General features: G+C 34.1%; 2 protein-coding genes across 2 annotated transcripts; one reads left to right on the top strand and one right to left on the bottom strand.

Moving 5' to 3' along the window:
- Positions 1-3,916: 3,916 nt before the first annotated feature.
- On the top strand, positions 3,917-12,602 carry HELRODRAFT_70217 (hypothetical protein; the record flags this gene model as incomplete). Its single annotated transcript, XM_009031856.1, has 7 exons — positions 3,917-4,221; positions 8,153-8,230; positions 8,790-8,896; positions 10,583-10,646; positions 11,829-12,038; positions 12,075-12,154; positions 12,409-12,602. Coding segments are annotated over 7 exons (1,038 nt in total), but the record flags the coding sequence as incomplete, so codon positions are not given.
- Positions 12,603-14,257: 1,655 nt separating this feature from the next.
- On the bottom strand, positions 14,258-20,065 carry HELRODRAFT_108457 (hypothetical protein; the record flags this gene model as incomplete). The annotated part of the gene is made up of 3 exons (XM_009032273.1): positions 14,258-15,287; positions 15,837-16,065; positions 19,801-20,065. 3 exons carry the CDS (start codon positions 20,063-20,065, stop codon positions 14,693-14,695), a joined length of 1,089 nt encoding a protein of 362 aa, XP_009030521.1. The 3' UTR covers positions 14,258-14,692.
- Positions 20,066-24,063: the final 3,998 nt, after the last annotated feature.

Genomic DNA, 24,063 nt, shown 5'->3' with positions numbered 1-24,063 from the left:
AGGTCTGATTAGTCAATGTTGAGCAACTATTGGTGGTTTAAATAATAGACCATGAATTTTTCACAAATGAGCCGCTTGAACATAGGCAGGTAGGTTTATAGGTAAGTATAACATGCATATAACTTAAATATTAATTTGATGGTAATTATACTGAACTGTGTGCTCCGATCTTAAACATTGTGATGAATAATTATTAACAAAGCTGTTTATAATAATTTATTAATTATAACATGCCCTGATTTGCATGATATGTGTGTTAATAAATATATTAATAAATATATATGTATATAATTATATATATATAATTAAGTATTAAACATTTTATCTGTATTCATATGGTCTGCATCATATACGTCTGTTTTATTTGTCAATATGAATGTATAATTGTATAGCCATCTATGAATGTGAACAATCTATATTTATATTATATATATAATACATTGCATATCTATATATATGCAATATATATATATATATATATGCAATATATATATATATATATATCAATANCTATAGACNCTATATATATATATATGTGTGTGTGTGTGTGTGTGTGTGTGTGTGTGTGTGTGTGTGTGTGTGTGTGTGTGTGTGTGTGTGTGTGTGTGTGTGTGTGTGTGTGTGTGTGTAAATTATGTTTTTATCCAAAACATGAAAAAATAATGTTTGTTTTGTGCTTGTGGTCTTTGTTTGTACCGAACCAAAAATAGAGGTGATTGATAGCATTTCATTTGTATCAACAATACGGCGTTGTACAAAAATTATGTATATATATATAAATGTATGTATATGTATTATGTATTATTAAAAATTATGTATGTATCTATGCGCGAGTGTATACAGTATAGTATATAGATACATATATGTATATATCTATATATATAATAGTTTTTAAATATTTACCCAGGCTTTTCGAAAAGTATCAAATGATGTAAAGTGGATCTCCGTACTTCTTGTTATTGACTTTTATGAGCTGTGTGTCACGGGCTGCATAATTTTTGTCATACACATGCTTTCAATTTTGGAATATAAAGAGCAGTTAAGAATTGACAATTGAATACATAAGAATTTTGTAATGAAATGCTGGAATTGTAAGATTGTGCTTCTATTTCTGTCCAATTAATAATTAACTGTTTCAACAAAAAATATTTTTAAATTGTAAAAAAACGACAAAATTTTCATTATTTTTTCTTATAATTAATTGTCAAACAGAAAATTACAAAAATTGACTTAGATATCTAAAATTTGTTTAAAAAATTGGTTTTATTTGTCAAAAAAAGTTTTGTGAGTTATTCGTTACGTTACAGGTTACATGAATTCACTGAAAAACGGATTGAGATAATATTACAGAGAAGCTAGATCATTATAAATGTATTACTTAAAAACTACTAATTATTAATGATTAAATATTATGAAAATATAATATTGTTGTCAGCACTGCGTTTGTGAGCTTCATACAACAGTAACATTGTAAAATTAGTACAAAGTACAGTATAGCTACACCTACAGACAAGGTTAGCAAATCTTATCTCCTAGTAGTCCAGCCAACATTTGTTCATATTTCAGTTTGTTAATGAACATTCCTGGGACCAGCTGTTGCAACATCGCCAGGAGGTTTAATCTTAAAAATTTCATCATTCCCACACGACAAGGTTGTTCATTCATTTATTTAACTTTTTATTTATTTCATTTTTATACTATATCACTTTTAAAAAAATGTTCAGTCTAACACTACTAACACTAGCAAGTCGGTATACACGTGCTGTGCTGGTAGTTTGATTTATGATTTTTTAATGTGTTCTGTTTTAAAAGCTAGGGGCTAATTATTAAAAAATATGTCGTAAATTTTTGTCTTTTTTTGTAGTTTTATTTACTTGTCGCTTGGTTGGCCCAGCCAGCTAGACATATAAATACTCTGGTTTCGGTTTTGAATTTAGGCAAGCAAAGGTATACAACCAGACTACTCATGCAATTATTTCTGTGAGATAAGCATGGAAGTGAGAGTGTTAATAGACTTAAAAGTGAACTTAGGTTATTAATAATAAAAATTAGAATGTTAATCTCCTATACTTGAAATAATAAACATTTAATTTAGTAGAACATTTAAATAAAATAAAATAAATTGAAATAGAATAGCATATTCATATCTACAATGAAAATCGAAATGTTTTTAAAAAGATAGATTCATATTTGTAATGCTGTAAGTAACTGCTGTAATGGTTATGCATGATTGGCAGAATAGTATACTTTAGTACAGAGTACATCGTGAAAGTGTACTGTTATGTATCTTTAACATTGGTGGGCATGAAATTGCACTTTGATGAACTATTTTAACATTGGCAGGTGTGAAAAATTACACTTTTTTTGCCTAACAGTTAAGTTAAGGGTTAGGTTGTGCTGAGTGCTGAGAGTATAAGACTTCTGTTTTATTCTAATTCTAATAATTAAATAACTAAAATCTAAACTAGTAAGTTCTATTTTAAAATTAAATTAAATAATCTTCTTTATCTTCACTATTTAAAAATAAACTTAATAATACTTTTTTACAAGTATATTCTTGTTAAAAAGTTGTAAGTTTTATTAACGCTAACTAAACTTTGAAACATTTTAAAGGCATTTCAACTTTTTTAACTATTTGAAAATAATTTTGCTTGCATTGTTCCTTTTTTTATGAAAATTTATGAAAAATTAAAATTTAAAGCTTAAAAAATGTGTTTTGCTATGTTTTGTTTGCCAGCTTTTATAATTTAATAATATAAATTTATTCACAAAGTCAATTAATTAATTCTTGGTGTTGTTTTATATTAATATTATAAATTATATAATAATAATAATATCATCTAGCGGCTCTACTCTAGCATTAGAATTTACCAATCTCTTCTAATCTACTATCTACAAGCAGACTTTAATTTTTCAGTTAATAATGAGTTATGCTATTTAATTTACTATACTGTTTAATTATTATAATGAAAAGGTTTTTCTAAAAATAGCTGACTGTGAATGACAAATTGGCAGATAAGGTAGAACAAGTACAGAGTACACAACTAATTAAAATACAAAATTTTCCATGCTATCTTTCATATGAGATGCATACAGAGATGACTTTATTCAATGATTAATTAAGTCTAGTCTAACTAATGTATAATCTCTTTTTATTATTATTTATATTATATTATTATTACTGTTATTAAATGGGTAGTAGTTAAGTTAATTGACATATATATAATTTAATTAAAAATTTATTCATAAAAACTTGTTCTTTGCTTCATAATATAAAGTTTATATTTACTATCTTGCCATTCAAAACGTAACATAATGCTTTTATAATATTTATATAGCTTTCATTAAAATAATGTCACATTTTTTGTATTCTCTACTGTCTCTAGCCAGGTTAATTGCTGTCACTATTTCATTTTTATGCCACTGGTGTCAATTGTTAGTTTCACTCCTAATAATGACAAATTGACAAATCAAATTTATAAAGTTTAAAAATGAAATTTTCCAGGAAATTTCAAATTTTGAATAGGAGACTCAGCGGTTGTTTGAGGAAGTGTTGCTGAAATAGTTGATGGATGTTGATGCTGGTACTGTCCATTTCCTGGCTGGAGCGTAAGTATCAACTTTGTTGGATTGGTTGGGTGGATGTTTGTCTTGTGCAGAAGTAATTAGGTTTATAATATTCATTAATATGTTGCATTGCAGATAATACTCTGTAATTTTCATTTGTTTATAATATAAATAGATTGAAGCACTGAGTTATTTGCTTAATGCAAACAACTATAATATCATTTAGAATATTTTATCATTGATTTAAAGTTTTTTTATGTTGTATATATACTGTACTGTATAACCACATTTCTAATAAATTACCTAGTTTTATTTATAACTGAATGGATACTATCTTTCCAGCCTAGGCGGAACAGCAGGGGCGGTCCTAACCTGTCCACTCGAAGTTTTGAAAACTCGTCTGCAATCATCTCGTCTCTCCCTGCTAACAGATCGAAGTCACCTCACAGCTGCAGCAGACCACCAGAACCCACAGCTGCTACGAAACAATTCTCACAAGCTCTCGTTATCATCCTTGCCATCTTCATGTACGTGCAAGACTAACAACAGCAGCAGTAGGATTAATGATGCTTGTCGAAGATTGTTCGTAACAACGAGGGGGTCCACCTCTGCTGCTGGCGGCGGGAATGTCCTGATAGCAGAGCAGACGACAGGGTACTCCATCGTTTCACAGCCTCGATTAGGAATTCTCTCTTGCTTCAGGTTTTATTTTTAGCTTCATTTTTTATTTAGTTTCAATTAATTTTTTTATGATGATGGGGGGAATAAAATGCTGCTTACAGTTAGCAATAAGGTGCAGTTTCATTAATATAATGATAGGCTTAAGGATATGGCTTCAAAGACACTGATAAGTTAGTTTTAATGATTGACTTGATGTGAGGTGATCATCATCAGCAAATGATGATGTTATAATTAGCAATTTGTGATGCAATTGATGATGTTATAATTAGCAATTCTTCTTCCTTTCATAACAAATTTTCATGTTTGTTCAGCTCTGCTTGTCACTGTCACTATGTTTGATCCAATTTTTCTTCAAGTAAATGTCAATGACATTAATTCATTCATTCATTGTACATTCTGTGTGTGCATTCTTTTGTAAAATTGGGCTTTCATGTTCGGTGTTGCCTTGCTCTTCTGTTGCAGCTATTGACTGATGTTATTATTGCTATTGTTGTTATTTTTTTGTAGGTTTTGTTTTGTTTTGTTTACATTTTTAAAGCGTTAAAAAATAATTAAAAAATAATAACATCGGAGATAGAAAGTATTTTTTAAAATTGTAGTTGAAGGTAGTTTGTGTTTGTTGTTGTTGTGTGTGTGCGTGTGCGTGCGTGTGTTGATACATTGCCGGCTCTCTTATGAACTTATTGAGAGATATGCTGATCTAAATAAAAGAAACAATGAATAAATAGATGGATGAGTGAATGAATGAAAGATGATTGAGTGAAAATATGATTGTATGAATGAATGAATGAATGAATGAAGAAATTAACGAGTGGATAGATGAATGAAGTTATGAATGAGCATTTGGACGTGTCTGTGCTTAATTTCATTTACCAAATTAGAATACCTTGAAGGTTGATTATTTTATCCTGCAATCCGGCACGCAAATGCATGTGACTGTTTGTGTCAATTTGTATTCATTATACCTACGCCTGAGTATGTACTGTTGCATGTGTGGTTGTTAGCAATGTACTTAGCTATACTTTACAGTGCATAGAGTTAGACAGATAGATAATTGATTTAAAAATTTTTAATTTATCAGCTAAGCAGACAGATTTAACAATAACAAGTATAAGAATGAAAAAAAATAGAACGAATGAATGAATGAACGAATGAATGAACGAATGAGTGAATGATTGGATGAATGAATAAATAAATATGCAAAAGAATGCTGAGATTGAACTGTGAATCAATGAATGAATGAATGATGAATAAATAAATAAATGAATAAGTAGTTGAATAAATATATGAATGAATATATGAAATATTGAGTGAGTGAATGAATGAATAAATGAATGAGTTGTATTGTACATGTGGAAGTTCAATATATGGGCTTAAAAATTTCTTAATCTGCTAATAATGAAGTGAGATGTAACAAGTGCACAGTTGTCTTGTAATGTTTTGTGATGGTGTATTCATTCATATTGTTATCTCTGGTTATACAAGAGTTTATAGTGTTTGGAAATGTGTGTGCGTATGTTTGCTATATGTGTGATTGTATGTTTTTGTGTGTGTGCTTCATATTGTACTTGCAACTTCGCATGTAATTTATATTAATATTAATATTATATTATATATATTATATTAATTTATATTCAATTTATATAAGAACGTTCTTGTTTGAGCAGATGTTTATGAGGTAGACGTGTGGGTAGACGCTCACACATACACACACACACACACACACAGAGAGAGAGAGAGAAAGAGAGAGGGAGAGGCACATATATATTTTTTATCCAAATTAATTAGTTATTTTATTCACCATAGTTTATTAAATTAAACCGCTTTCTCTAATAAGCAAGGGTATTTCTAAGTTTCCATTTCAAATTATGCAACATTTCAAATAAGTTTTAATTAAGAAATATCTTTTCGGGACAAATAATCTAAATTTTATTGGGATGACTGCATCTAAAATCTAAAAGATTTATGTTCCCAAAAGTCAGTGTGTGTGTGTTTGTGTGTGTGTGTATGTGCATGTGTCTGTAGAACACCTCATCATTTGAAATTTTTCTGTCCAAAGGTCATTCATAAGAATCTAACTTTCTGTCATGTTAAACTATTTTTAGTACAACTGCAGCCATGATGATGATGATGATGGTGGTGATGAAGAAGATAGTGGTGATTATGATTATGAAGTTATGATGATGATGATGGTAATGATAACATCAATAGTGATTGATTTGTGATGCACTAATAATAATAATATTATTATTATTTATAATATTTTGGACTGTCTATTTACATTTTAATCTTGAAATATTTACTGTTTAAAAGCAAAAGATAAAATGAATGTTTGGATGATGATGAGAATGATGATGGTGACGATGGCGATTATGCGATGATGATGATGGTAATTATTATTGTTGTTGTTGCTGCTGCTGTTGTTGTTGTTGTTGATGATGTTGTTGTTGTTGATGATGTTGTTGTTGTTATTGTTATTATTTTGGCTGGGATGATTGTGTATGTAGACAGTACTTATAATAATTATATTGTGATGAAAACATAGACTAGACAGCTTGTCTGCTGAAATCATGAATTTATTTATTTTTTATCAATTCATTTCCAATGCTTTCTGTCTACCAGTTTGCTTTGTTGCCTAGTAAAATTGATTACGTTGACTTATCATTGGTTTCATTACCAGTTATAATTAATAATAATAATTATTATTATTATAATTATTATTATTATTATAAACGAATATTAATAATAAGTAATTTAAATGAAACAACATTCAAAATCTCAATAAAATTATAAATAAAATATCTTGTTATTATTTCAGAAACATGATATGATTATACCATTTGTTCTTCTTTTCATCATCGTCATTATATTCAGCTTCAGTGTCATGGCTTCATTTTTGTTATTTTCATATATCATTATTACAATATCATCATATTGTAATAATGTATTTTAATAATAATAATATTTTTTAAGGTGGAAGGCACGTTCAAATGTAAGAAATGTGTTCATGGTGTGATTAATAGGACGGACGCAAGGACGGGGTTGAGTGGTGGTATTGAAAGAGTGGAAAGCTTTGTTTGCTTAGGGGATAAGCTGAACGCGGATGGAGGATGTTTGAGCGCAGTTACGGCTAGAGTTCGTGTGGGATGGATGAAATTTAGGGAACTGGGTGGGGTATTGTGTGGAAAGAAATGGTCAGTGAAGATGAAAGGGAGGGTATATAAAGCATGTGCGAGAGCAGCGATGGTATATGGTGGTGAAACTTGGGTGTTGAGGAGAGAGGAGGAAAGTGTACTGCAGAGGGCTGAAAGAGCTATGGTGAGGATGATGTGTGGGGTTATAGTGAAGGATAGGAGGAGTAGTACAGAGCTGATGTCGATGATGGGACTGAATGAGGACATTGTGACATTGATAAGGAGATCGAGATTGCGGTGGTATGGACATGTGTTGAGAAGGGGTGAAAGGGTCGGGATTAGGCGAGCGTTGGAGTTCGAGGTTGAAGGAGTGGTAGGAAGGGGTCGTCCGCGATTGGGATGGAGAGAGCAGGTGGAGAAGGACAGGGTGAAAGCGGGGTTGCGTGATACTGAGGCGAGTGACAGATGTGGATGGCGTCGAGGGGTATTTCGGTTTCATCATAGGTAGCCAAACGGCAACCCCCGATCTCTGGGAAAATGCCGTCTAAACGTGTGTTGTTGTTGTTGTCATCATATTATTACCACATTATCATCATACTAACACACTATCCTCTCATTATCATCACATCAACACACTATCCTCTCATTATCATCACACCAACACATTATCATCACATTATCATCACACCAACACACTATCTTCTCATTATCATCACACCAACACATTATCATCACATTATCACCATCACATCATATCGCCACCAATCCAGAAACATCATAGTATCAGAGGGTGCTGGTGCCCTGTTTAAAGGTTTGCTTCCTAACCTCATCGGGGTGGCCCCTTCCAGGTTAGATGGTGGTACGATGGTGGTGGTCATGGGGGGACGATGGTGGTGTTGATGGAGGAACGATGGTGGTGGTTTTGGTATGACATTGTTATTATTATAACGAGATGGTGATTGTATGAAGTATGATGATGTTGGTGTTGGCGTGGTGGTAATATTGGTTAAACATTTGAACATGATTTTACCATATTTTTTACTTGTGGTTTTATCTTATTTGTGATATATATATATATATATATATATATATATATATATATATATATATATATGTGTGTGTGTGTGTGTATGTGTGTGTGTGTGTGTGTGTGTGTGTGTGTGTGTGTGTGTGTGTTGTGACAATGAACAATAAAAAGTATGACGAAAAATTATTATTTATTTATTCATCACAAGTCTCTCTCCGATATTTTTCTGAGGCAATTCAAATAAAACAGCGATAATGAAATGATGACGATGATGTAATATGATGATAAGATGATGATGATATGAAGTGATGATACTAAGATGATAGTGATATAGTGATATGATACTAACACGACATCACCTTCACTCGCGTACCATATAGGGCCATCTACTTCGCTGCATACGCGCAGGCGAAGGTCTTCCTGAACAACTCCCAACTTCTCAATCCTGATACTCCTATAGTCCATCTTTTCGCAGCTGCTGTCGCAGGTTGGTTATGGTAATGATGGTGGTGATGATGATGATGTCAGTGATAGTGATGGTGGTAATGATGATGATGGTAGTGGTGTGTCGCTGTAGCAGGTTGGTTATGGTAATGATGGTGGTGGCGATGATGATGGTGATGATGATGATGGTGGTGGTGTGTTGCTGTAGCAGGTTGGTTATGATAATGATAATGATGATGATGGTAGTAGTGATAATGATGATGTCAATAATGGTGATGGTGATGATGATGACGATGGTGTCTGTGGTGCGGCAGATGATGATAGTGATACCGATGACGGTAATGACGATGTTGATTGTGGAAAAATGAATAAAAATAGTTTTGATGGTGAGGGTGATAATTAGCATAATAAAGTTAATTACTGTGATTTATATTCATTAATGATAATAATAATTTTGTCTGTACTGTTAACAAGAGCATTTGATAAATAATGCAATCGTACTTTGAACAGTTACTTAACACACACACACACGCATACACGTACTCAGTTGTTTAATTGAAACTTAAACTGTGCAGTGCGCTGATGTCACGATGCACTGATGTCATTGGATGAGATGCATTTTTGTTGTTGTTGATGCTATCAAAATTCTTTCCTGAAGTTTCACACAAAGATCGCCTTAGTTTATGTGGCAGGTTTAATATTTTAAAAGTGATGGTCAGATATGATATATAAAAAAATTTCAAAATTTTCAACGAATATAAAGTTTCCATTATTCAATATCCGGATGTCATTTGCTATTTTGCACTCAAATCATGGTCTCAAATCAATTTATCCAGTATCTGTAGTGTTGGTTGTTTTTATTGATTATCAATCTTAATCAGGCTCATTTTTTACATTATTTTGAGGTATATTCTAAACATTTTCTGAACTTTATTTTGGGAGAACGTCTGCTGTTGCTGGGAGTTGAAGATTTGTAATTTAACAATTCACTAATGGCGGCTTGATGGTATAGTGATTAAGGTCGCCTGGTGCTGTTTCGTAGTAACCGGGTTCGAATATGACAAAAAGATCCCCGCCTATCGCATGCGTCGTTTAGCACGTATTCATATACGATGTTTGTGCGCTTTGTTGAATCTTCTGAACTTTAGAAGAGTGTAATTGAACTTTTTTTTAACCTCTCATATAAAAATGTTAAGATTACTGTTATTACTTTATGTAATTGAAAATTAATAGCATTGGTAGAGATTTAATTATCTTTTTGAAGCTATGTCTTTGTCTGAAATATTTCATTATTAATACATTTTTGTACGAATTATACTGATTTAGTCTGTGGTATGTGTGATAATAGTGTTATATGCTCTATGTTTCGTTCATTTGAAGTCGTCAGAAAATATTTTATGTAGAATTTTAGTTTTTTGTTAAGTTTAAATTAATATCATTTATTTGAAGTTTGAGATCTTAATAATATCTTTAGCTTGTTTGATGTGAGAGTTATGTGATCCAGGCGGTTTTTTTAATGATTTTCGCCAACCCAAATTTGCTGAACATTAGAAAAGAAAGTGTTCCCACATAAGACTATGGCGATTAAAATAAGATTGTGTCACGATTACGATCAATTTTGTAATCAATAGATTAATTATCCGATTAAATAACTATTTGATTGATTAATTGATTTCTTGATTAATAATTAATTGATTAATTAATTAGTTAATTGCTTAAATGTTGACAGGTTCCTCGTCAGCAACGTGCACCAACCCACTCTGGGTAGTGAAGACCAGAATGCAGTTGAATCAGTTAGTTTTTTTTAAAGATCATTCATAATATTAAATTAAATTTATTGTAGTGAAGAATGTTGCATCTTTTACTGGTTATTAGGAAAAAATAAATTCCTTAAGGGATCTTTAAGGAATTTATCCCGAAATAAATTCCGGGATAAATTCCTTAAGGATGTTTTCGTTCGGAGTCACTGAAATGTACCAGTGTAAGTTGTTGTGCGTCGTTGAGTTGTTATGCGGATTTGTTGAGTGCTGGGAAGGTTTCAACAGATAGTTTTTTAAAGTACTTCTTGTCTATGCTATCTGATGATTACTGTCTGTTGAAAATAAAGTTTACGACATTAAAGGGAGCAATAAAATATTTTGTTGTTGTTGTTGAATAAAATAATTTTTACTTAGTGGAGAAGCACACCATCGATGTTTCCTGAGACAATGTTGTTGCTTGGTGAAGTTGTTTGTTGTAGTGTCAGGAGGTTTTTTGTTTTATTTTTTATGTTTGTTAAGTTTTGATGTGAAGGCACCAAATTACTCAAAATGTGGTTGGCAGGTTAAGAAAACGATAATTCTTGATAGCTATTTTATTATAATTTTATTCTAAAAAATTGAGCGTTATTTGAAAGAACTCAATAACTTCGAAAATTAGATCCGATGCCTCGTTTGACCTCTGCGTCTGTCGGAAATGTGTATTTGCTTATGTAATTTATGTAATAAACAATGCGTGCAGGTACAAAGTGATTATAAACGAAGCCGACCGAATAGCTAGCTGAGTGTGTTTTGTGTTTGAAGCAATCAAATTTCTGAACGTTTGATGTCTATTATTTTTAACTTTTTAATAGTTGGAATTTTGCATCGCTATTTCAGCGGAGAGATCACTTGAAGTTTTAATTCGAAAATTTATATAGCCCGAGTTGTCGTTGTTACAGTTACTTGTCTGATCTGAGTCAACAATGTCGGTAGTTTAGATGCAAAGTGATCAAAATGATACATCGTTCCTAATTAGATTTCTTTCACTAAAGAACTTAAATCGTAAACTAAAAGAAACATTCCTCTGTCTAGTACACATTCACACATGTTGTACAGTACACATTCACACGTGTTGTACAGTACACATTCACACCTGTTGTACAGTACACATTCACACATGTTGTACAGTACACATTCACACCTGTTGTACAGTACACATTCACACATGTTGTACAGTACACATTCACACACATCCAGGAACAAAGTGTCGACGCTAACATGTGCCAAAAACATCTACCGAACTGGTGGCATTCGTGCATTCTACAAGGGCATCACCGCCTCCTACTACGGCTTGGCGGAGACAGCCATCCATCTGGTGGTCTACGAAGAGATCAAGAGGATGATCTCAGCTTCCAGACGATTAACACTTCGAGAAGTTGACTTCGAGTTGGATCCGAGTGCATTCGAACCACCAACACCGAGTCCTTTCCGATTGTTCGTTGAGTACATGGGTGCTGGTGCTATTTCCAAGACCATCGCTACAACCATCGCCTACCCACATGGTGATCATCTGATGATGCTGATTATGATGATTGTGGATATGATAATGATGATTATGCCGAGAATGGTTGTATGATAATGATAGCTGTGTTAGTTGTGTAGACTAAGTAAGGAATTGATCATTCAAACTTATAACTAACAATTAATAAGGGGTGGTTTGTAATTGTTAAATTGTACGAAATATTTGTAGATGGATGAATAACGATTTATAATTTATTTTAAAAATTATACCGAATTAAAAATTTTTGTTCTGCAGAGGTGGCTCGCACACGTCTCAGAGAGGAAGGGGACAAGTACAAAAAGTTCTGGCAAACCCTCGGCCAGGTGCAGAAGGAGGAAGGATTTCGTGGCCTGTACAGGGGCCTAGGGGTGCAGATGGTTCGACAAATCCCCAATACCGCGATCATGATGGCAACCTACGAAGCAGTTGTCTACTTTTTCACTAATTAATTAATTAATTAATTCAGTGATGAATTTGGTTTCTCAAAATTATGAATTGGGTTAATTGTTGTTGTTGTTGTTGTTATTATGTTATGTTAATAATACTTTTTATCAACCTGAAGTATTATTGCGTTTTTAGATTGCTCATTTGACGATGTTGTATGCTTTCATTTCAGTTCAGTTTTCGGTTTCTAAATTTCAATTATGATTTCTTTATTTGTATATTGTTTATTTGGTTTTTACTTTTTGTTGATAGATTCCACTTAGATTAACGAAATTATTTTAGTCTTTTTCTATGTTTTTTGCTTATAGTATAGAGGTACATATTATTTTTTATTTGTTCATTCATTCATTCATTCATTCATTCATTCATTCATTCATTCATTCATTCATTCATTCATTCATTCATTCATTCATTCATTCATTTATTTATTTATACTTATTTATTAATTTCTATCTGCTTATATTTTTCTTATTTGACTGCTTATTAAACTACTGCTGATAAATTGTTTCATTACCATTCACAAATGGTATCATCAAAAATTGTATCAATACCGTACAAAAACGATATCATCCGACGAAGATACCACAGATACAGATACCCTCTGACAAATTGTACAAACACCCCTGTCCAACATGTGCTAATAGTATAACATACATTATTATTGGAATATACCGTACTAATACAACATACAAACGATTTGTATGTATTTGTGGTTTAATTTCTGTCATCCATCCAGCTTCGTAACTTGCCTTATTTCTTTCATTCACTTACACGTGGCATACGAAATGGTAGATATATAAGTATTGTACAATGTACATATATGGGCACAATACAAGTGTATTGTATATATATATTTGTGTGTGCGTGTGCGTGTGTGTGTATGTGTGTAATATACGTGTATATGTATTCTATCACTTAATAAATATGTGCGTATAGACTATCTTAAGCATACATACATACATACATAACATGTGTTGACGCATAATTAATTTAGCGTGAAGTAAAGTGCACTAAAGATGTGTGTCTTCTTGTCATTAGACATTTTTATTTTTTATATCATGCAGATTCAATGGATGGTTGTATCTAATATTATCGTTAGCATGAGATTGGCTATATGCTCTGTTTCTTTTCATGTTTAGTAGAGTTTTTTGTTTGTGAGAGTTATTATTTCAAAGGCAACTTATCTATTCAATGTCAATCTTGATGCGTTGGCCTTACAAACAGAAGACTGCTGCTTTTTTTTATAAAGATGATAAACTCTGTTAAGTAGTTGACTAGTAATTCTTCAAAACAATTGCAATACTTTTTATTATTATTCATTATTATTATTTTTATTATTATTGTTGTTGTTGTTGTTGTTAATATCTTATTGTTGTTGTTGCTTGCTCTTTTTATCATTATCGTTGTGCTAATTACTTCGAACTTGCCTTGTGATATTATTTATCGTGGAGAGAAAAAACATTCGATTTTAAAATTAACATGGAAATGTTAATAGTTAACTGGCCCAACATTCTGTCTCATGAGAGCCTGCTTGTGGTTTGATGAAGTTTCGTAGTGTTGTGTGTAATGTGTGAAGTTGAATTATCCTCATTTCAATTTTCGATCGAGTTTTCTATTATTATTATTATTTTTTTAAATATTTTCAAAGATTGCCAAACATAAAATTCACGACAATCTTTCATTCAAGAATAAGAACAACAATACAATGACTGTATCAAAGAAATGAGATAAATTTATGACCAATAAATAAATAAATATATATATATATATAAATGAAGTTATTAACAATTCTTTTAAAATGAACATTTTTGTCTAACTCTACTCAATTTTTCGTTCAAATTAATGGTTCTCTATTATGTGTAAAATATAAATAAAGGCATTGTACATATATGTATGTGTGTTTGTGTTTGTACATAAGCGTCGTTTGTATGAAGGTTGGAAATATTTTTCCACCATTTGCTAACAATTTACAATATATATAATTTTTTAATTTTGTGTTGTAAAAATTTTTCACAAAAAATAATCGAAATTGTTTTAAAATTTTCGCAAAAAATGTTGCGTCGTGTTATATGCGTGCTAGATCAGCGCGCGTAGATTAATTCATGATTTCCAAGTCGTCGTCGTCGTCTTCAACTTCATCGTCAACTGAAATGTCTTCTTCGTCGTTGCCATCGCTGCCATCGTTACTGCTTAAAGTTTCGCTTTTTTCGCTGTTGTCATTGGTCGATGTTTCTTGCACGTGATGACAGTCCTCGTCGTCGTCGTCATCATTGGCGTCATCGTTTGGATAGTTACTATTGAGGCCTTCCATCTGGTTTTTCTCGCTCTGAATGTTTTGGTGGGATTTTTGAACGAAAGGAGCGAAGACGAGATGTTGATAGAAAGCCGGGAACCTGGCCAAGTAACCATTCATGTGCTGTCGGTAGGTCATTGTTAGGTCGTTGCTGAGGCTTTTTTTATGTTCGTCGTTGTTGTTTGTGTTGTTGGCGATGTGATGGTTACTGTCCTCGTTGCGTTTGAAGGGGCTGAAACCGAATTGTGCTGCTCTGGCGGTTGTTTGGCTGGTTTTGTGGTTGAATAGACAATGATTGGGGTATATTTGTTGTTGGTGATGGTGGTAGTGGTGTGGCTTCTGATGGTGTTGTTGCGTGCTGTCGCTTGTCTGTTGATTCTCATGTTTCTTATAGTGTCTGGGAGAAGTTTGAAGAACGTATCAGTTAGCCACAATTTTTATTCTTCAATTTTAATTTATAAAGGTTTCATTATAAATACATGCATGGTTTCATCACAAATACAGTTCACATAATTTTTTTTCTCGACTCTGAAGAAAGAGCGATAATAATTTAAATAGCAATATAACATGGACAATATTTTCCAGACATCTCTCAAATTCATGTGAATAATTGATTTCATTGGCGCATATTTCAGCGCAATTTACAGCCAGTGTCACGCGCAAGATGATCCATTGAAACGACTACCGATTCATTGATTCATCTGTCAGTCTATTCATTCAATTCATCAGTCTACTGACCAACCAGTTTTCATCTATTAATTTATCTATCTATTCGATTACCTATATATCCATCCATCCATTTATCTATCTATCTCTTTGTTTGCCTGTCCATTTATTCACCAAACTGTCCATTCATCCGTCTGTCCATCCATCTATCCATCCATCCATCCATCCGTCCATTCATTCATTCATCCATTCATCCATCCAATGAATGAATGAAACCGACCTATCCAGATTGGTTTGTTGGCCGAAACGTCGATCGCAGAGCCTGCACCTGAATGGTTTTTCCTTGTTGTGGATGTTCCTGACGTGCCTCTGCAGGTTCGACGAGATGCTGAACCTCCTGCGACAGAACTGGCACCTGTATGGCTGCTCTCCCGTGTGCGTTCGCAGGTGGCGTGTCAGGTTGGCAGACCGTGGAAACTGCTTCAGACAGAACTTGCAGGAGTACTTGTCTTTGTTACTGGTGGTGGTGGTGCTGATGCTGCTGCTGGTAGTTGATGTTGTGCTGATGTTTTTGTTGTAAACTGCGCTCATCAACTCATCACTGTTTTCGATGCTGGAAAAAGCAGACGATGTGACGTTGCCGAAGACGTTGTTGTCGTTGATGTTATTGCTGCTGCTGCTGTTGTGGACGCTGCTGCTTCTAATGTTGCCGCTGTTGTTTGCCCTGGTGGTAGCTTCGTTGTCGTCAGCCCTAAATGGTGCACTGCGATTTGCTGCGTTAGTTAAAGCAGAGTTGTCGAATGCTGTTGAAGAGATGAAGTATTTATCAACAAATTTGTTGTTGTCCCAAGATTTGAAATACGATGATGCGTTGTTGTTGCTGTTGTTGTTTGTGTTGTTAATAGTAGTTGTAATGTTGATGTTGTTTGTGGTGATGTTGCGACTCGAGTCATTTTTGTTGGTGCTGCAACGGTTGCCGTCATCTTCAGCCTTGGTTTCACCCTCATTAAAATATTCTTCACGATGACGATGTTGGTAGTGGAACTTCAACAAGCTGTTGTAAAATGGAAATCTATCGTTTGCCACATCAGCGTCCAGGCTTTTCTTGATGTTGTCGTTGTCAGCATGTAAGTTGTAGTTAAAGTTTGAGTTGTTGTTGCTGTTGTTGCTGATGTTGTTTTTGATATTGACGTTGTTGTTATTGCTGTTGTTTTTGTTGTTGTTATTGTTATCAACAATGTTGTTGTCATAGATGTTGTTGCTGTTATTGCTCCGGGTGCTAACACGCTTGTCGATGTCGGTTGAATTTCTTGCGTAGTTTTTGTCGTAAATCGGTGTCGTTAGTGATAATGATGATGGCGATGGTGGTGATGATGATGGTGGCGGTGATGATGATGATGATCGTGGTGGCGATGATGGTGGTGATGATTCATCAAAGTTAGGATTGGTAATATCATTTTCATAATTTTTAGAGATCATAATCATCATCGAGCTTATGGGTGGCGCTGCTGACGATGGCAACAACAATGCTGCTGGTGATGATGATGATGTTGCCGATGCTGATGATGATGATAGTGATGATGATGATGATAGTGATATCAATGATGATGGTGATGATGTTGGTGACGATGATATCAATGATGATGATGATGATGGTGATATTAATGATGGTGATGATGATGATGATGACGATGATGATGATGATGATGATGGTAACGATGACGGTGGCGGTGATGATGATGATGATGTCAAAGTAGACAGATCAGATTTTTCAACGCCAATAGAATCAGCAATTAATTGTTTCGCGTCATTAATTTTTGATAAGAAGGCGCATTGATTTGTTGTTGATGTTCTTTTTTCTTGTTCGTGTTGTTGTTCGTGTTGTTGTTGTTGGTGGTGGTGTTGTAACTGTGATTGATTGTGAATTTGTGGCTGCTGTTGTTGTGCGTGTTCATTAAGACGACTTGTTGGTTCAGTGTGTAGTTGTTGCTGCTGCCCGTCTTCCTGACATTGCTGTTGCTGTTGTTGTTTTTGAAGTGATTGTTGCTGTTGTTCTTTCTGAAGTGATTTTTGCTGTTGCTGCTGCTGTGGTGATGGTTGTTGCAGCGACATTGTTTTGCAACGTTTCAGTAACGGTTGGTAATTTTGGTAGTCGTTCGTGGCTTGAACATTCGCGATGCCAGCCTCAATCTCAAAATCGTCGCTGAAGTCCTCTTCTAGCTTTTCGATTTGAAGATTATGATGATCATTTTGACTGATTGTCAAATCAAGCGGCGAGGTTGCTCTTTTGCGTCCAAACATGCTGCTGCGAAGTTCTGTGCAGGACGACATCTTTTTGGAAGCAGATCCTTCCACGGAGACTTTTTTTGAAATTGGAGATGACGACGACGATGATGAATTTGATGAAAAGTTGGTAGAAGTTGATGTGGTTGTTGTTGACGGTGGCGTGCACCCACCATTAACATCTCCGTTATTATGACATTCAAACTGGTTGGGCGACTGACAAATATCATCATTAAAAGCTTCAACTCCATTGGCTTGCTGATTAGGTGGACATGTCCAACATTCAATATTTTCGTTTGCTGATTGGCCTCCATTTTTGAAACGGTTGTTTGATTGGCTGAGAAAATTACGTGTCAGTTGCCAGAGGAAAGGATTAAATGGAGGAGGAAAAGAAAAAAAGGAAGATGGGGGCAATGGAGGAATGGAGCCATAGTAACATGTGGGGTTGGGGTTTAAAAATGGATTCAGTTCAAAATGAAGTTTCCGCACGTTTTGGTGGAGTTTCCATAGGAATGGATGTGTGGATAGATACTGGTGGTATGAATTGAAGAAGTTTTGAGAATTGACGTCACTACTGTTGTGGTTACCGTTGTTGTTGCTTATATTACTGTTGCTGTTGTTATTGTTGTTGTTACTGCTGTCATCATTGCTGTTGTGAGGCTTTGTGTTGTTTGTTGTTTGTTCTTTTTTGATGATGTTGTCAACACGAAAGGAAATATTTTGTCGTAATTTACTAACAGTTACAGGTTTGTCGATATTTTTATTGGCAGAATGTTTTCCATCGTTACTCACCTCATCAGCAGCATCGTCAACGTCATCATATTTTCCAGAATCTTCCCCGTCATCATCTCTACCATCAACTCTCATCATCTTTATATCCTCTGTTTCTCTACCGACTGCTACCTTCTGATGAAACTCGGAATTTTTGTATTGAACGAAATGGAAAGGATAGCTTGAAACAGGAGATGACTCGCTGGCTGATGATGGCACGGCATCTCTGTTACTTTGAGTGGAGAATTTTTCATTCGTTTCCATAATCCTACTTGATCGGTTGTTAGTTTTGTGTGGTGGTGACATGTGGTTTTGAAACGTGTCTGGATAGAGAGCAGTGTGGTGATTGAACGTTGGGTTAGACATGCTGTTGTTGTTGTGGTTGTAGTTGTTAATGGTGCTTCTGTTGATTTTATTGATGTTGTCGTTGTTGGGAAATCTTATGTGCTCTTCTCTACTCATATTCATGCTGCTTTGGTTATCTGTGTTGGTTCTGTAATTGACGTTGTTATTGTTGTTGCTGTCGTTGTTGTTGTTTTTGTAAATAAATGAATAATCGTCATTTGAATGTCCTTTCCTTCTGTTGTTGTTGTTGTTGTTGTTTTTATAATAAATATTGTTGTTATTATTTTTGTTGTAAATATTGTTCTTATAAAATAGTCTCTTTTCGTCAAGCAAACTGTTTACATTGTTGTTAATGTCACCATTAATGTTATTGTTGGTGCTGTCATTGTTGTTGCTGTTGTTGTTGTTTAACATGTGACTCTTAAAATCGTTGCTGAAATGTTTCATGTTGTTGAATTCTTTGTTAGTGTTGCCTAACGATCCCATCTCTCTATCGCCACTGCCGTCGAACAACTTCCCAGACATCCTCCTCTCCATGTTGTTGTTATTTTGAAGGTTGTTGTTGTTATATTTGACGTTGTTGCTGCTGCTGCTGATGTTGTTATCAGCGGATTTATCAACGCAATTAGCCATTCTCAAATACTCTATGATTGATTGGTTGTAGTTGTTGCTTCCGTATCCGCCTAAGGAAATACTTCCGATGTTGTTGGCGATATTTTTTGTGGTTTTGTTGAAATTTCCACTAATACTATTAAAATTTTTATTGAGACAACCATTAATTGATGTTACGGCTGCATTATTGTCACTACTGCTAGCGATGTTACTAATGTTACTGACGGCTAGACCGATCGATCCGTCGCAGAACCGTTTATGTTTGTTGAGCGACACAAGCGTCGAGAACGTCTGGCCGCATCTGTGGCAGTCGATCTGCTGCCGGCAGTCGGCGTGCATCCGTTTGTGGCGGCAGAGGTTGCTGAATTGTGTGTACGACCGGCAGCAGACCTTGCACTGGAAGGGTTTGACGCTCTTGTGGATGTGTTGGTGCTGCTTCAAGCCACTCGACGTCGCGAAGTTTTTCCCGCAGTCGCTGCAGGAGAAGTAGCGATGCATACTTCGTGCTCTTTCGATAATTAAACTTTTGACGGTCTGCAATTTTTTATGGTAATAAAATTTTGAAACTTGCTGCAACGAACACGAACTAAAAATTTTAAATTTAAACCGATTAATGAAATTATAAATTGGTCGAATGTTAATTAAGAAGATTATTAATTAATTTTTGATTAAAAACTTGTAGTCGCAAATTTGAACTGCATCTACACAGGCGTTGATTTAAAAATAAAATATTAAATGACAACCTACCCTCGAGTTTGTGATTTCAACTTGACTTGAAGTTCAGAAGTTATTATTTTAAATATATCTAACTATGATAAAATTCAAATAGCTCATTGTTTTGAAAATATATAATCAGTTGGATGGAGCATGCTATTTTTGGTTCATTGGTATAATCAAAATTTTGTTAACTGTGAACCAATGAAATATCAAAAAGTGCTTAAATATTAATCTTGCATCATCATCATCATCATCATATCATCCTCATCATCTAAAGCAGGCACGATGGCTTCTATTTATAGACGGCCTGAGGCCAGGAGCAGCCAATCAATCAGCGAATCATCTTCCTGACGAACGTTAGGCCCCGCCCAATCCGTGATGTCACTATTAGTGTTGTGTTGTGAGGCTGTTGTAAGTCTCTGTTTGTGCTGTTGTTTGCAGTTGAAATACTTTCATAGTGCTGCTGAAGAAGTGTTGATGTTTCTTTTGAGTTTTTTTAAATGTTTATGTAAGAAAAGTTGTTGATGTCATTGCAGATGTTTGACATGTGTTAGTGTCATTGATGTTGTCGTTGCTGTCTTAGTTATGTGACTGTTAAACGTTAATATTCACATGCTTGCATTGTTCTATTCTCCGCTCGTTAGCTTTTCTTTTATGTTTATAGATACATAGTATACAAAGACATACATGTAAGCTTTTACACTCGTAAACGAACTTGCATTCACACAAACATTGGCATCTAACTTGTACACGCACATACATACATACATACATACACACACATAAATGTATCAGTATACGCAAATTTACACATTCACACGCACACACTCACAGACACACACACAAATAAACTACACTCACACACACGCACAAATAAACTGCACAACACAAATGAACTACACACACACGCACACACACAAATGAACTAGTCGCGTGCACAACCACATTCAAGAAAAACAGCTATATTAATACTAATTGCAGATTGATTTCCCATCAAACGGTATCTCAAAGGTGATTGGTCGATGCGAAATATTAGGCTCCTCCTATTATTTTTAAATGGATTGATTGAGATTGGCGCATTTGTGAAAAATGACGAAGATGGCAACTACGTTTGAAGAGGACGATGATGATGAAGAAGAAGATGATGGAGATGATGATGATGAGGAAGAAGATGATTAAGAAAAAGATGAAGATGATGAAGATGATGAGGAGGTTGTTGGTAAAAGATAACAAACGTGGAAACACGAATAACAATCACAAAAATGAACATTGATAACAAATTTCATGTATAACAATAATTTATTTAAAAAAAATTAAAATAAAATTGTAGATCAAAAAACACGAACACACGTTCGCAGCCAGACATTTGCACGTACATACGCACAAATACAATACTGTACACATACATATTCATACACGTACATACTCACACACATACACACACGTGTACTTTTTTGGCGGGAAAACTTCTGCTTTACGTCACGATAATGCAAAGGATCGTGTTATCGATGATTCAGTTGTACAAAAGTATTCTGAAAGATATTGTATGTCTGTCCGTAAGTACCTCTGTACATGTTTGTAGGTATGTTTGTATGTGTGCTTGTGTGTTTGTGTGTACTTTTTATACTTTTGTATGTACATTTGTATGTATGGTTGTGTGTGGGTACTTTTACGCGTTTGTATGTAGTTTTAATACGCAATTCTTTTTTTATTGTATACGTACATTCACTTCAATACAAGTTGCATCGAAATATTTATTAAACATTTTCAAGATCGCACGCACGCACGCACGCACGCATGGGCTGGTTAGCAGCCTTACGTAGTTCCAACATCACGCAACACAACAAGATGCAAAGCGTAGTTGCCTATTGGGAGCTTGATACTTATAAACTCAGGTACTTAGGACTAGATACATACAGTATAAAACATATCTTCTCACAACATAAAAACATATTATACATACAACACACAAATTATATATAAATATATTTATATGTATATATATATATACATTATGCGCATACGCACACATACATACAATGCTATACATTCACATGCGTTCGTTGTTAGTTCTTGATAAGGTTGTTAGAATAGACAGATGGATGGGAGTTTATCAGCAGGAGCCAATTTTTATCTTCTATCAATATTAGCTATAATGTTTGATTTTACTCTAATACAACATACGTACAAAGTGTACGCGCTCTTGAGCGTGTGGGCATATGTGCATATTTGTGTATGTGTGTGTGTTTATTTGTGTGTATGTTTGTGTATGTGTGTGTGTTTGTTTGTGTGTTTGTTTGTGTATGTGTGTGTGTATGTGTTTGTTTGTGTTTGTTTGTGTATGTGTGTGTGTATGTGTGTGTGCGTGTGTTTGTGTGTGTGTGTTTTTGTGTGCATGTAGTCATCCAATTTCACTTCCGTTTGTAGAGTGCATTTGAAAGCATTTTAAACATATAGATTTATTAGATAATCAATGTATAGTATATGATCGTATATATTATATAGACTTGTGTATATAATACTATACAAATGTATGATCATATATATTGATAATTATATAAATATATACACGCATATTAAGAAACAAACATGTTACAAACAAATAAACAAACAAACAAACAAACCAGGAAACAAACAAGACAAAAACCGCTTGAGTCATTCACGAATAAAAACAATGATTACATGACAGCAGTAAAATTTTGGTTGACGTTGATGATGATGTCACTGATGACGTAGAAGATGACGAAGAAGATGATGCTAATGTTGAAGATGATGATGATGGCAATAGGATAGATAATGATGTTGGAGCTGATGTTGAGGACCATGAGGAATATGTTGGTGACTAAGCGGATGATGATTATGATGATGACTTTGATGATGATGATTATGATTAGTATGATCTATGTTGCTATATATCAGCAGTTAATTGTTTCATCTATACAAAGTTAAACAAAACAAACACATAATGGAGAACTTATTAAGTAAGTAAAAACATAGAATCGAACAAATAAGTGAACGAACGAATGAATGAACAAACAAACAAACGAGCGAACGAATGAACGAATGAACGAACGAACGAATGAATGAATGAATAAGATGATTAATGAACCGATGAATATTGGATGAATAAAAAGATGGAATGGTGGATAAATAAAGGGCAAGAGGCAGGATGGCAATTGAATGTAGATATTCAATTACTCCTTCCATGATAAGCAACTACAGTACCTAGATAAGGGTTTAAGTACCATAACTGTTTATTTCAACGTGATTACGTATCCTTGTATTGTATGTACGTGAAACACAGGTTGTGTACGTGAATTAACGTACTAATTCGTTCTCTACTACTTTCTCTCTCTCTCTCTCTCTCTCTCTCTCTCTCTCTCTTTCTCATCACACACACACACACATCTTCACACATCTTCACACACACGTTTGTTTTCCTAACACGCAATTGGAAAATGTGTTTCATCAAAATTATCTTTGATATCTTTTACCTTAGAGACACACATTATGTAAACTCTCATACGCTAGTTGTGCTTGTTAGGTACATTCATACATACATACATACATGCATGCCTACATACATCTTTATTTAGATGTATATATATATTTATTTACCAAATAAATGACTGGAAAAAAAAATACATGCATGCATCCATACATACATGCATACATACATACGCATTTACAGAATCAGCATTTAAAGACTTTTTAAAGGACAAAATAAATTTACAGATTTTGCATTCATAGTCTGCCGTCTGATACCTTAGAATCTTTTT

Source organism: Helobdella robusta (assembly GCF_000326865.2).
Source record: "Helobdella robusta unplaced genomic scaffold HELROscaffold_8, whole genome shotgun sequence".
In the NCBI taxonomy this organism is placed as follows: Eukaryota; Metazoa; Annelida; class Clitellata; order Rhynchobdellida; family Glossiphoniidae; genus Helobdella; species Helobdella robusta.
The sequence above is the reverse complement of the archived record's forward strand: the minus strand, read 5'-3'. Positions and strand labels throughout refer to the sequence as shown.